The sequence below is a fragment of the Pleurodeles waltl genome, chromosome 1_1 (assembly GCF_031143425.1).
Source record: "Pleurodeles waltl isolate 20211129_DDA chromosome 1_1, aPleWal1.hap1.20221129, whole genome shotgun sequence".
NCBI classification, from domain to species: domain Eukaryota; kingdom Metazoa; phylum Chordata; class Amphibia; order Caudata; family Salamandridae; genus Pleurodeles; species Pleurodeles waltl.
In genome coordinates, this window is record NC_090436.1 from 81,151,303 (window position 1) to 81,165,146 (window position 13,844).

Sequence of the window (13,844 nt, forward strand, 5' to 3'; positions counted from 1 at the left end):
CTTTGCCTCTTGTCTTGAGCACTTTTCTTTGTGTTTGCAGGATCCTGCTGCCGCTGCCATCGCTGACGGAGACTGTGACGCAAGAGAGGGCGAGACCGTGGCCATGAATTATAAACCATCGCCTCTTCAGGTGAAGTTAGGTAAGGATCTGTGGCATGACATAACACCAACCAGAAACAAGCATTTGCAATGCAATAGGTCAGTGATACTCAAAGTACGGCCCGGGGGCCGCATGCGGCCCTCCTGACATTTACATGCGGCCCCCAGGTCAACAGCAGCACTGTGCTGCTGTTTATTCGACTCAGCACTGGCACTAAAAATTTTAAAATAAACGGGCAAGTATTTATTTGGCGTCTAATTGAAGTTAACGAAAAGGAGTAACTAGAGTGTTCTGGAACTCTTAACTTTAGAAACACCTTCATTATAAATGCCATCTTGCAGCAAAAATATAAAAGTATTATCTGTGTGAAATTCAAACAGTGCATTTCATTAACCTGCAGAACCATTTCGCCTTAGTACACAACATTATATCACTGCATTGATAAGTATTTTTAAAGTCAGAGTTTCAAACATGAATTTAGAAACTTTCATCCCCTTCCATCCCCTACACCCTGACAACAATGTGAACTGTGAACTAAAAGGCAAGTCAGTTGTTATGTGAACTCTTTGGGAGGGCTGGGTTTCTATAAAACATGAACAACGTTATAGTTTATTAAATCAGACACAGAAGGTTTTATACAGCATACATCCTGAAGACATATTTCAAGGTTCTTATGTGTGTGATGAAGAAAAACGAAAAAAGGAGGTAAAGTGAAATAAAACATTTGCCTAGGATCACACAATATGGTTAAGTGGAGAAGCTGGGATTTATACCCAAGTCTCTGGTTTCACATTGGGCAATTCAGACCCTAGATGTATATCCTTCACTTCCCCTACACACACTTTGCCAGCTCCCCTCCTCGCCCTACCCCCAGTCCTCTGACTGCTACCATGCTGGCATCAATGCAGCCCTCCGCCACATCAAAGACCAAACAGTGCGGCCCCTGGGAAAATATTTGTGAGTACCCATGCAATAGGTCGTGCATATTTCGAACAAATTAATTGTCATCGTTTGACAACAGCGCCCAAGAGCAAAAACAAAAGAAAACACGAGAAGAAACTGAGAAAAGAAGACTTGGCATAATAAAATAAAGTTAGCTTTAAAAAATAAAATGTTGCAATTTTGTGCCTGCTGGACACGTTTTTGCCAGTCACAAGCCTTCTGTTTGCGGGGCACTGGAAGTTAGAAACAACAAATAGTACCTCGATAATGTCAGGAACAGCGGATGGGCACTAATTAAGTTGCATCAATTAGTGCTTCATCCCTGCTCCACACAGAGGAACGGAAATTATGCCAAACGTGCCTTGATGAATTACGAGGCTGTAAAGAAGAGTGCCACGCAAACCAGCAAATGGTGAGTGACAGGCGGGCTCCAAGCCCTGTTCTAAACACATCAGAGCGATGCAAGCGAGACGCATCACTAGCGCCTGCACTCGCGGGCTCAACCCTAAAAACGACACTCTTAAGAGGCCCGTGACACTCTTACTTCTCTGAGAAGAGAGACAGGGATCGCTGATCATATTCTGGTTCGTATAGTTGTGCCACAAAGAAGCCGCCAGCTCAAAGATTTTTCAGACTGTTCAGTCGGAGAGAGAGGGGGCTTTTGGTCACTCCTTTTCACATTTGATAGTTTTTTCATTGGATGGGCTGTTCCATCTCTCCGGCGAGGCTATTGCATTTTATTACTTGTTACCTTGTCACCTGTGTGTTTCCATTAGGTGGTGGTGATGTGCAATAAAGTATCCCTCCTGTTGAACCGCACATGTGACATGATGCAGAACTCATAAGCTTGTACCATGTGTAGCTTGTAATTGTCAACCACTGTGTGCTCTTTGGTGTATTACTTTGCTGATACAACATTCTAATTGCTGAAGTATGTTTTTTTTGCTTACAAAGGTGTGCGATGATTGGATGCCTTGGCCTGTCCTAAAGTGTTATCCCCTAATCTCCGTTACACATGTATTTTACTATGCTGTCGTGATAAAATATTGGATTTGCATTATTATTTGTGCACAAAGTGAATGGATGTGCACATAGGCTTTCTTAGAGATGCAAAGAAAATACAGGCCAGCTGTCAAGAGTAATATTTTGCTGGGTATTCATTTTAGATTCGCTACTTACAAAGCAAACAACATCGTCTGACTCTTCCACAACACTCTTTTTTTGAGGATACAGCTTACCTCTTGCATACGTCCAGCTTCTATATTGTTGCCGCCCAAAAGCTTAGTCAATTCTGGGATTTTCTTTCATGGACAGCTTGGGGCAAGGCACACAGTTCCCAACTGTTACTAAACACTTATTTGGTTTAAGGTCTGATGCCAAGAACTTAACCATCACATACACAAGCTACGCAAGGTCTATAGTATTTAATGGTTGTCTTCTGAAATCCTTATGTACACTTTGTTTTTTTTCACTTTAATGTATTCTTTGCACGTCTTTCTCTTATTTTACCGTTATTCTGTAATATTTATGAAGCTGTGTTTTCGCTGATGTACATTTGTCTTGTTTAATTTATTACCTTTTTGACATCTTAGATCTACTTTTAGTAGGTTTATTTTAGGAATTCTCATTTAGTGGACCATGATGACTACACCTGGAGGTCAGGAATTTCCAGACAATGTTAATACTTTACCACCAAGAGCTAGTTGTTGACGTCCACTGTGACCACGGTTGAAAAATACTGTAACCCAATCCGGGGCTTCTGCTTATCCTTTGAAAGCAAAGAGGACGTACATCCTAAAGACGATATCCTGGCTAGAAGTTAGTCAGTTCCTTGAAGAAAGTTTGTAATAACTCATATCGGAGGGACACCTTCCGATCTGCTTGAATACGCTTAGAAAGTCCTACATCAGAATGTCGCCCAGTTAGTTTACTTTTGTTAGAAATGACAAATACCTGGGATGGTTTTAGGTCATGCAGCAAACACCAGAGGATATGAAAAATGAGCAGTAGAGCCATGTAAGGAAGATTCGCATACCTCCAAGTGTAGTAATCACACTTTTGGGAGTGACTTGCCTTCACATTGGCGTCGTGAAGCCGACATCACTTGCAGATTCTGTTGTTTCGAATAAAGGCTAGCAGCACCGTACAGTGTCCTACCCTACATCAGAAGCCGTGCCCTTATTCCATCAGATGCTCTGTCTGGTTGGTTGAGCTTTGTCCAAGGCCATAGTCTAAGGGATTCATTTAAAAGGGCAGTTTGAACTCCAGGCATTTTCTGTCCACCTCCAGCGAGAGCACCCACACAGCTACCAATGCCATTAAGAGATCCTGGACAACACCTGTTCCTTTTGGGTGTAGCAGAACTAGCTTTCTTCACCTTCCTAAACACTTCCTTCAGAAAAAAATCTGAAATTCTGGTTACTTCATCTGCAACAGAAGCTCCAGGTGCTGGTCCGGTAGTCCACGCTGTCGCTGTTTTTGGCTGTTTTGAGGACCACACACCCTTTTCCGGTGATATAGCGCTCTCTAAAACTCAACTCACTTTTTGGGAATTGCAGCATTAGCATGCCTCAGGCCTACGGAACTAACCTGTGTTCCCTGTTGCATGTCCTTTTAATCTTCTGGTTGTAAAGTTTTCATCCTATGTTCGCTCCGGTGCCTGTTGCTGTACTGCTTCGGTTTGTAGTGAAGTCAGGACTGTTGGGTAGACATGTTTTCCTTCGGGTGCCTCTTGTCTCTCCTGGTCAGTAAGCATCAAGACCCTGAACAGGATCCATTATCCCAGGTTGTATGTCAGTGAAGCTTGGCTAAAAACGATGGAAGTGGTCCACTGCAATGGGAAGCGCTGGGAGCAGGCTGGTGACAGAGCGGGGTGCACAGGGCACTGCGCAGAGGGAAACGGAGGCCGCGAAGGGTGCAGCAGGGTGCATGGGGGAAATTTAAGGAAATCGCGTCCCATAAGGTAAACCGGTGTAGCATATTTATTCTCAGGTCTCCGGGCGTTCTTCTCCTTATTTGAACATCCAACTAAATACTTAGAGCCCCTGTACTTAGCGCCAGCGGCTTTACAGTGTTTTCTTTGCATTTCTTTTCTCGATTTACTTCTATTCTAAGTTGTTTCACAGCATTCATTTTTCTCCACTCACATTTCCATTTCTTTCAGCCCGCCTCGCAACCTGTGATTACTTTTGTCCTTTGATTTGCCTGCGTTTCATTTGAGCACCTTTCAAAGCGGTGGCAAAATGTGTATTTTAGAAGTGAAGGCACCTACAAGTGTGTCTTTGTATATTTGTGCCTGATGAGCTTTCATCAGAGCCTGCTTTATATTCCGCAGTCGAGTTCCCGTTTTGATTCTGTGCTGAGGTTAATGCACGGCTACAGGTTTTGTCTGTTTGAAGGACACTCTTCGCTGTGGGCTCGTTGCAGCAGTGAGATGAGTATCAGAGTTTGTGTGATGGAGGTTTCCTTAGAAGCTCCTTTATAATTTGTAGCACAGTTACTTATCTCAACAGATTGTGTTTACAGGCCCAAAGTCCCAGTGGCGGCAACAGCGAGGGGTGCATGGTGGGGGGGGGGGGGGGGAGAATGGGGGGGAATACAAAATAATAATAACAACATTTTTTACCTCTTCCTGTAGCCACTGCTGCCTCAGTCCTCTTCTGCCACCACAGGCTCCCCAGCAATCGTGGCGCTGCTTTCATGCTGAACCTAGCATCAGAGCAGCTCAGGATTGGCCTGAGCAGCTTGGACTGCCACTTGGACACCACGCTGGGGTCTGTGCAGTTTCTCCAACCGGCTGTTCAACAAAGCCAGGTTGGAGAAACCTAAGTGCAAATATTGTTTGGCCAGCCTGAGATGGCCAACCAAACACACATGCACACTTAGGAGCACTCTCTCCTCCTTCCCCTTCCCACCTCCCGTGGCCCAGCCCGCCGCTCCCTTCACCTGATGCTGGCTGAGACAGGAGCTAAAAGATAAAGCGATAAAGAAATATTGTTTTATCTTTCATCTCAAAGCTTAGCCAGGGGGCATCTGTCCTTCACCATGGCGAAGCAGCCACCCCTGCACAGTGCACTGTTTCCCAGTAACATAGATGAGCTTAATTTGTTCTGGCTCAACCGTGCTGCAGTTGGTGCCTCTGGGCACCTGTCTACTCATTGGCGGGTCCTTGATCCCTCCCTTGCTAGAATGAAGTTTAGCTGCCCAAGGGGTGCTGGGTAATGAAGCACAGACATCATGGAGTCCACAGATCCAGATCTGGAACTTGCAGAACAAAGTTTGATGTGCAGATGAAATAAGCACAAGGAGGTAAAATCTCTGGAAAAAAAGAGGAGGTGTTTATTTTTGTCAGGAAAATCGTGATGCGAGCCCAGCCCTCACTTTGTGGAGTTGGGCGTGGGCATTTGTGAGCTTTGGACATAAGCACTGTTACCAAATGATATGTTTTCCTAGAAGTTGTGCTAAACAACATCCTGACTGCTTTACCTGAATAGAAATGTTGTTGGTCACCGAGGACCCAGGACGTGAACTCGGCTTTCTCTCAAGTTGGTGAGTAAATTGAACATAAAGAGTTGTCGAAGAGTTAAGGTCGGGTGCCACAGACATCTTCTGGCATAGTTAACAATGACCTACAATGCTCCTCTGGATGAATTAATGTCCAGTGAGTCAAAAACTACAGGGAAAGGCCAGTTCCTCTAAGAAGTACCAGCGCAGGAGGTGAGGCACTGAAAAGGCATGAACCAGTCCTAGCATTCAACAGCATCAGACATGGAAAATGGTGTATATATTAATGGATGCTCTAGGAATATAGGTCCTTGCTTACTAAAAGTATAACAGAAATGTGAAATATTGCGCCAACAGTGTATGCACCTGATTTTACATTCCGAGTTGGGTGCAATTTATGCTCTGACCATGCGACTTTGTACCTATGCACATTCTTACATGTTACGTAGACAGTCAGTATGAAAGGGGAATCACATGTGATTTTACAGTAGAGGCGGAAGAGCCTCTGAATGCTCCAGCTCAGCTCCATCCAGATGTGTGATTCTAACTCTGCTCGAAGTCTTCTTGAAACATCGAGCCAAAATCGATCTGTGCCTTCCTGGAGCATGTGCCATCTGCTGTCTGCCCTATTATCTAAGTCACCAAGGCCCCCTACATTTTATCTCATGGATGAATTGCACAATATAAAGCCAGGAAATCTGAGATCAATCTGGGCTTCCCTATTTGACCAAATCCTGGATGCCACCTCATGGTACTTGGACAGAATCCGTTTTCACCTGACCCACAGACTAAAACATGTACAAAAATCGAAATTTCAATGGGAAGTTGTAGCTTTTCAAAATGTTGGTTTATTTCAAAAGGCCAAGCGATATGCAAGACTTTAGCATATCACGTTGCTATTTGCTTCTAAAGGATCTTTTTATCAGGGCATACCAGTGCTTCAATTGAGGCCAACAGTCTTACATACTACATTCTATTTGCTGTATTTGCACTGCTCCCGTAAATAAAGTTAAAAATAACTGAATTTTTAGCCTCAATCAATCAGTCAATCAGCAGATTTGTAGAGCGTGACTAGTCACCCGCTAGGGTCTCAAGGCACTGGAGGGGGGGGGGGCAGCAAGGGAACAGTCGTCGAGGATCAGTTGGGGATCAGTCGAAGAGCCATGTTTTGAGGTCTTTCCTGAATTGCAATAGGGTGGGAGATCTTCTGAAGTGGATCGGGAGGGAGTTCTAGGTCTTGGCGGCGAGGTATGAGAAGGATCTTCCTCTGGCTGTGGTCTTCCGGATACGTGGAATGGCGGCGAGGGTGAAGTCGGCGGAGCTGTCTGGTGAGCGTATAGAAGTGGAGTCTTCGGTTGAGGTATTTTGGTCCGACGTCATGAAGGGCTTTGTAGGCGTGCATGAGAAGCTTGAATGTTATTCTCTTGTCTATTGGGAGCCAGTGCAGGTCTCTCAGTAGGGCGGAGATGTGGCTGTGTCTGTGGGCGTTCTTGAAGAGATGGGTGGAGGCGTTCGAGATGCGTTGCAGTCTTTTCCATACCGTGGCAGTGGTTCCGGCGTAGAGTGCATTGCCATAGTCTAGATGGCTGCTGACGAGGGCCTGGGTGACTGTTCTTCTGGATTCGGTTGGGATCCATTTGAAGATTTTCCGGAGCATGCGCATGGTGTGGAAGTAGGCAGAGGAGACTGCGCTGACTTGACGTTTCATTGAGAGTGCTGAACCCAGGATGAAGCCGAGGTTGCGGGCGTGATCGGTAGGGGCCGGAGTGCTTCCGAGGGCAGTGGGCCACCACGAGTCATCCCAGGCGGAGGGGTTGTTGCTGATGACGAGGACTTCTGTTCTGTTTGGATTTACCTTGAGACAGCTATCCTTCATCCAGGTGGCGACTCCCCTCTTTCTGTTGTGGAGGTTGGCTTTGGCTGTGTGCGGGTCGTTGGTGAGGGAGATAATTAGCTGTGTGTCGTCGGCGTATGAGACAATGTTGAGCATGTGGTGTCTGGCGATGGCTGCTAGTGGGGCCATGTAGAGGTTGAAGAGAGTGGGGCTCAGAGAGGAGCCTTGCGGGACGCCGCGGTTCATCTTGGTGGCCTCTGAGTAGAATGGGGGGAGTCAGATCTTTTGGGTCCTGTCGATGAGGAAGGAGGTGATCCATTCTAGTGCCCTGTTGCGGATGCCGGCGTCATGGAGATGAGTCCGTAGAGTTTGGTGGGAGATGGTGTCGAAGGTGGCAGACAGGTCGAGGAGGATGAGAGCCGCGGTCTCACCCCTCTCTAGGAGGATGCGAACGTCATCTGTGGCGGCGAGGAGGGCTGTCTCTGTGTTGTGGTTGCTCCGGAAGCCTGACTGTGAACGGTCCAGGGTGTTGTTGTCTTCGATGTGTTTGGTGAGTTGTCTTTTGACAGCTTTTTCAATGACTTTCGCTGGGAGGGGGAGCAGAGAAATGGGACGGAAGTTCCTGAAGTCAACTGGGTCTGCGGTGGGCTTCTTCAATAAGGGGTTGATTTCGGAGTGTTTCCAGATTTTTGGGAAGGTGGTCGTTTTGAAGGAGCGGTTGATGATCTGCCAGAGTTTGGGAGCGATGGTGCTGCCTGCTTTATTGAAGAGGTGGTGGGGGCAGGGGTCGGAGGGTGAGCCGGAGTGGATGGAGTTCATGATGTTGAGGGTTTCTTCGTTGGAGATTTTGGACCAACAGAGTAGGTGGCGGGGGTTCGGAGAGGCTTCGGTGGCGGGGATGACGGTGGCGGGCGTGGGGTGGTCCTGAGCCGGTAAGCTGTTGTAGATGTGTGAGATCTTGCGGTGGAAGTAGGTGGAGAGGTTGTTGCAGAGTTCTTGGGAGGGGGATGTCCGTGGAGTTCGACCCAGGGTTAGTCAGTTCACTGATGATCGCGAAGAGCCCTTTGCTGTTGTGTGCGTTGTTGTTGATGTGTTTCTGGAAGGCGTTCCTCTGGGTGGTCCTGATGAGTTGGTGGTGGGTGTTTATGGCTTTCTTGAAGGCTTTGTGGTTGGTGGGTGTCCTGTCGGTGTGCCATTTTCTTTCGAGGTGTCTGCAGTTTTGTTTGGATTCCTTGAGGGCGGGGTGAACCAGTTGGCTTTCGTTGCTGTGCGTCTGTTGGAGGGTTTGTTGATGGGGGCTAAGGTGTTGGCGCAGTCCGAGATCCAGTTGTTGAGGTCTAGGGCAGCTGTGTTCGCTTCGAGGTCGTCTCGGGAGGGGTGAACTAATGTGGATGGTGGATAGCTGGTCCTTGGTGATCTTGTTCCAGCTCCGGGGGGGGAGGGGTGTCGGTGAGCGAGGGGTCGGGTGGTTTGTTGAAGGTGAAATGATCGGTCCATCGGAGTTCGGTGGTGTGGCTGACGGAAATGTGGTTGCTGGCCGTGAAGATGGGGTCGAGTGTGTGTCCGGCGGAGTGGGTGGGTGAAGTGTTGAGTTGCTTGAGTTCAAGGTTGGCAAGGTTTTCGAGCAGCATTGTGGAGTTGTTGTTGTTGGGGGTTCTCCAGGTGGAAGTTGAGGTCCCTGAGGAGGATGTAGTCCTTGGAAGCGAGCGTGTGGGTAGTGGCGGGGTCAGCGATGGTGTCGCAAAACGGGGGTGGGGGCCAGGCGGCCTGTAGATGAGGGTGTTTGTAACCCAGGGGTTCCACAGTGCATGACATCTTGTCGAAGTGAAACCTTCAACTGATATCTCTGCTGGACTGACAAAATATGGTTTCCCACTAGTGTGAAATTTATCAATATCTTGTTGTTTGACAGTACCTGCCTTTCTGTGTGACAGTAAATGCCAATCTGATATAGGGACAATGTGTAGAGCTATAAAATATAGTCAGCATTCCCAATGACACGTGTGCAGTTTCGAAAATCTACTCTGTATCCCTAGGTCTAAGTTACACCCAAGGCCCAGGTCTAAGCCTCTCAAAAAATTTGGAGATGGAGAAAATCACTCTAGAACACAATTGGTCACCGTATGGGAACATACCATCAACTAATAGCTGACAGCATCTTGGGAATACTGTGTTTTATGTAACATGGCATGAGACGCTTCTAAGTTAGTCTTGTATCACCCAGTCGTTTTGATGATTGTTTGCATGGTGGAACGAGGGCTGACCTGACCTCTTGGGCGAGAAATGACTGCCCCAAATAATCACATCCTATTGAGTGTGCTTCCCTGGGAGATAAATCAAGATCTCATTTTCATTTTCAGACTCCATTTCTATTTCTTAGCAAAGGTCATCTAAATTAGGAAGGAATCTCTGTTCTCTTTCCTAGCCATTACTGAACATTGTGTCTCTAAAATCATTCCGCCACAAATCTCCTCAGAGCTGGAAGGCAGTTCACTGCACAGAGAAAGGATTTACTCGCAGAGACGTTACAGACAGGATAAAATAAAATTTTTGTTGATTTTCAATGATTTTAATGTTAATCCAAATTTCTATGCCTGTGTCACAAAGCCCTCTATTTCTCCTCTCAAGCTTACTTGCTTACATGTTTTATAAGCTATATCCTAGCAAGACTTAACTTCCCAAGGCTGCCAATCTTACATTGGTCCCATGTTTTCTGACTGGTCAGGTAGGTGGAAGAGCTTTCTCAGGCATCACCACCAAAAAAATAGACCTCCCTGCTCCTACAATGTGTTCCACCACAAATCGTCTGTGTTGGAGGCGTCACGTTCTGGTTGGCTGAGGTGAGGCCCTAGCAAGGCAGAACCTACCACTCCCGTCAGGGGTTGGTGATTGCACTCACTGTATAACCTGCACTCACCCCTGGGTAGCTTGGCACAGAGCAGTCAGGCTTATCACAGAGGCAATGTGTTAAGCATTGGCACAGCACGTCCACACAATAATTACACTGAGTGCCACAAAAGAGACTTCACACAAGGTTTATGGAAATAAAGTTTGTATTCGACACTCACATTAATTGACATCACATGAACATCATGTAACTCCGGGCATAAATCATATTTTCGAATATAACTAGTAGTACTAGGCCCAACTTTAATACAATATCAGCAGTATGTACACATGAGAAAAAATATACTTTCCCTCCCAAGAAACCACGTTGGCAGCAAGAGACCCACCCGAGTGATCACCCCAATTCAATAGCAAACATTTATAGGATGCTTCCCGGTTTCCAATGATAGCAGCAATGTATACATACAGAGAATTGCAGCACTTTTAAAAATAGCTCTGCTGCCTAGGCCGCACCAGTAAACTTCAATGTCAACGAGAAAAATTCAATGAGAAAAATTATACTTTCCCTCCCAAGACCCACATGCTGTGCAACCACGTTGGCAGCAAGAGACCCACCCGAGTGATCACCCCAATTCAATAGCAAACATTTATAGGATGCTTCCCGGTTTCCAATGATAGCAGCAATGTATACATACAGAGAATTGCAGCACTTTTAAAAATAGCTCTGCTGCCTAGGCCGCACCAGTAAACTTCAATGTCAACCACGATAGTAAACAACGTGCATGGCAATGCTGCCGCATAGTGTAGTCAAGCTCAGACAATCACTCGCACACACTCACTCTGCACCGCTACATGGTGCCATGAATACCAGTCAAGCTAGCATACACACACTCCACACACTCGCTTCCAGACCCCTCTTGGACCCAAACCTTCCTCCACCCTTCTACCAATTCCCACCCCATCAGAGTCGGAGGTGAAGCAACCTTTCTGCAAGTACCAGGCCACTCACGTCCGGTGGTTACACTTAGTCAGGTTCCCGGGGCCAAGGTAGGGACTTAGAAAGAGAGAATGGCTGATCAGGCAACAGTTGGCAAATGGAGGTTAGGTCCCCACTCGGAAAGTTCACTCAGGGGTCTCCACACCGGCCTTCCGGCACAGGCCCCAGTCTGCAAAGCTCAGGTAGAGGGTCGCCTTGGTACACACACTGTTCACACTGGCGCCCAGCCAAACCAGACACTCCAATTCACAAATAGTTACCAATGCCGCATCTCCCAGGACAGGAGAAACCACGTCTAGGGTGCAATAACTTGGGCCCTCCAAGTCATCCTGGTTGCAGACGAAGAGTTTACCACATTCCATGCCCTCCTGGTATGAGCACAAGGTCTTGTGCGCTATGACCTGAGTCGCACAAGATGGTTCTGAATGCACACGCAAAGTAATCAATGCATGGACTACCTGGAATGAAGCCCAACATCTGGTGCATGATGACTTGAGTCACACCAGACAATTCCGCTAGCACCCAAAAAGTTACCAATGCAGTGCCTCCCTGGAATGAGGGACAACGCCTGGTGCCTGATGACTTGAGTCGCACCAGACAATTCTACTCGTACACAAAAAGATACCAATGTAGTGCCTCCCTGGAATGAGACACAACGTCTGATGTGTGGTGACTTAGATCACACCAGACGATTCTCCTTGCACATGAAAAGTTACCAGTGCAGTGCCTCCCTGGAATGAGGCACATCGGGTACGCAATGACTTAAGTCGCACCAGACAATTCCGAACACTCTATTAGTTCCAGTTCCATACCGCCCTGGAATGAAGCGCAACGTTTGGTGCGCCATTACTTGAGCCTCTCGAGACAAATCCGGTCACACACACACAGACTCCAGTTCAGCGGTGCTGCATGCAGTACAATGCTGCACTGCTCCAGGTACGCCCCCACCTCAGAGGGTCGCAACCACTGATACGGAAACCGCACACAATGAGTATGCAGTTGGATATCACACGAGAGAAATGCGGCACGCTCAATAAAAGCGGGCCACGGAGGCTCCTGCACCTGGTGACTCCGCACACTACCAACCAAGCGCTTACGCATGTCCTGGCCCCACAATGAAGTACCACACTCCTTGAATGCAGGCAGTATTTTGAAGGCTTTGCACCAAGCAACTCTGCTCTCCAGGCACAATACTTAGGGCCATATGTACGAAAGCTTTTTCCCATAGACACAGAATGGGTAAAATCCTTTTGTACATCTGGCCCTTAGTTCTGTGCTCACACCGCTGCTACCAGGTGGAATCCAGCAGACAACATAGACAAGTAGGAGGGCACCGCTCTCCAGATGACACTGGTAGAAGGTATAGCTCCCTCGCAGGAGGTCTTTGATTTTCCACATAATAGGGGGCAAGCCAACAAGCCCTTGGAGACCACACTTCAGAGTGCCACACTGCAGCAAGCAGTGTACCCAGGTCAGCCACGATGCAGGAAGGGTGCACGATCCCTTCCTAGGGCAGTAAATACTCCTGTGCACAACTTATTCCTCTTGCAGTGTGAACCACGAAGTTGAGGGCCTCTGTCCCGTGTTTCCTGCAAGTGTATCTCTAAGTTGCTGAAATGTGGTACCTCAAGTTATACTGAATTGTACCTTTGAAGGTGAGGGTGGTTCAAAGGGTTTCCCTTTGAACCACAGATGTCCCCCCTAAATTTCAGTCCTGTTTGACATGGGGCCATGGAATGCAGATCTTAATCTTTAGTGGTGCCATGATCTGGTCCTGAGAGGCCAAGTGTCAAAACCTTTCCCTCCAATCTATCCAGCCAGGCCCTCAAATGGCAGAGGTTTACTGTTCAGTTGCCCAAGTTTTATAGCTGCCGCTGCGGAATTCACAGATGTGTGTTCCCCCAGAGTAATGAAGCTTGAAAAAAGGCACACAAAAAGAAGTTTAGAACGCAGAAATGCCCACTTTCCAGAAGTGGCATTTCCAAGGTAATACTGACAAAGCCACCTTTACCATTGGAAAGAGTTTGTCATTGTCAATCCAGTGATAGTAAACATTGAGGCTGCTCCACTGCAATCCACTATTGCAGCTAGTATTAATGATGCATTTTTCCCCATATTAACCTGTGGGAAGAACAGCTCTCACTGGTGGGGAAACACACCTGGGTATTCTTCACTTCCTTGGCACATGTGCCCTGGCGCATGCACAAGCTGGCAGGGACAGGCTGGACACAAGCGTTGAGAGCACCACAAAGGTGCAAGTGTGCCCAAAGAGGCCTGTTGTGACAGGATCAGTATATGAAACCACCAATGAGCAAGTGTGCACATACTGGCAGGCTATGCCAGGCTCAGTTTATGCATGAAAACACCAATGTGCAAGTGTGCACATACTGGCAGGCTATGCCAGGCTCAGTATATATGAAAACTACTATTGTGCAAGTGTGCACATACTAGTAAGCTATGCCAGGCTCAGCATAGACATGAAAACACCAATGTGCAGGAGTGCCCATACTGGTAAACTATGCTAAGCTCAGCATATATGAAACCCCCCTTGCCAAGGAAGCACATACCTTGTAAATTATGCCAGGCTCAGTATATATATATGACGCCACCCATGTGTAAGT

General features: G+C 47.2%; 1 protein-coding gene across 2 annotated transcripts in view; it reads left to right on the forward strand.

Annotated features, from left to right (window-relative positions):
* FAM219A (family with sequence similarity 219 member A) overlaps positions 1-13,844 on the forward strand; it is a 363,317-nt gene that overhangs the window by 191,405 nt on the left and 158,068 nt on the right. For both annotated transcript variants that reach the window (XM_069215486.1, XM_069215463.1), the window contains exon 2: positions 41-140. In XM_069215486.1, the coding sequence (XP_069071587.1) occupies positions 41-140 (100 nt within the window). The remainder of the gene's footprint in view (positions 1-40; positions 141-13,844) is intronic.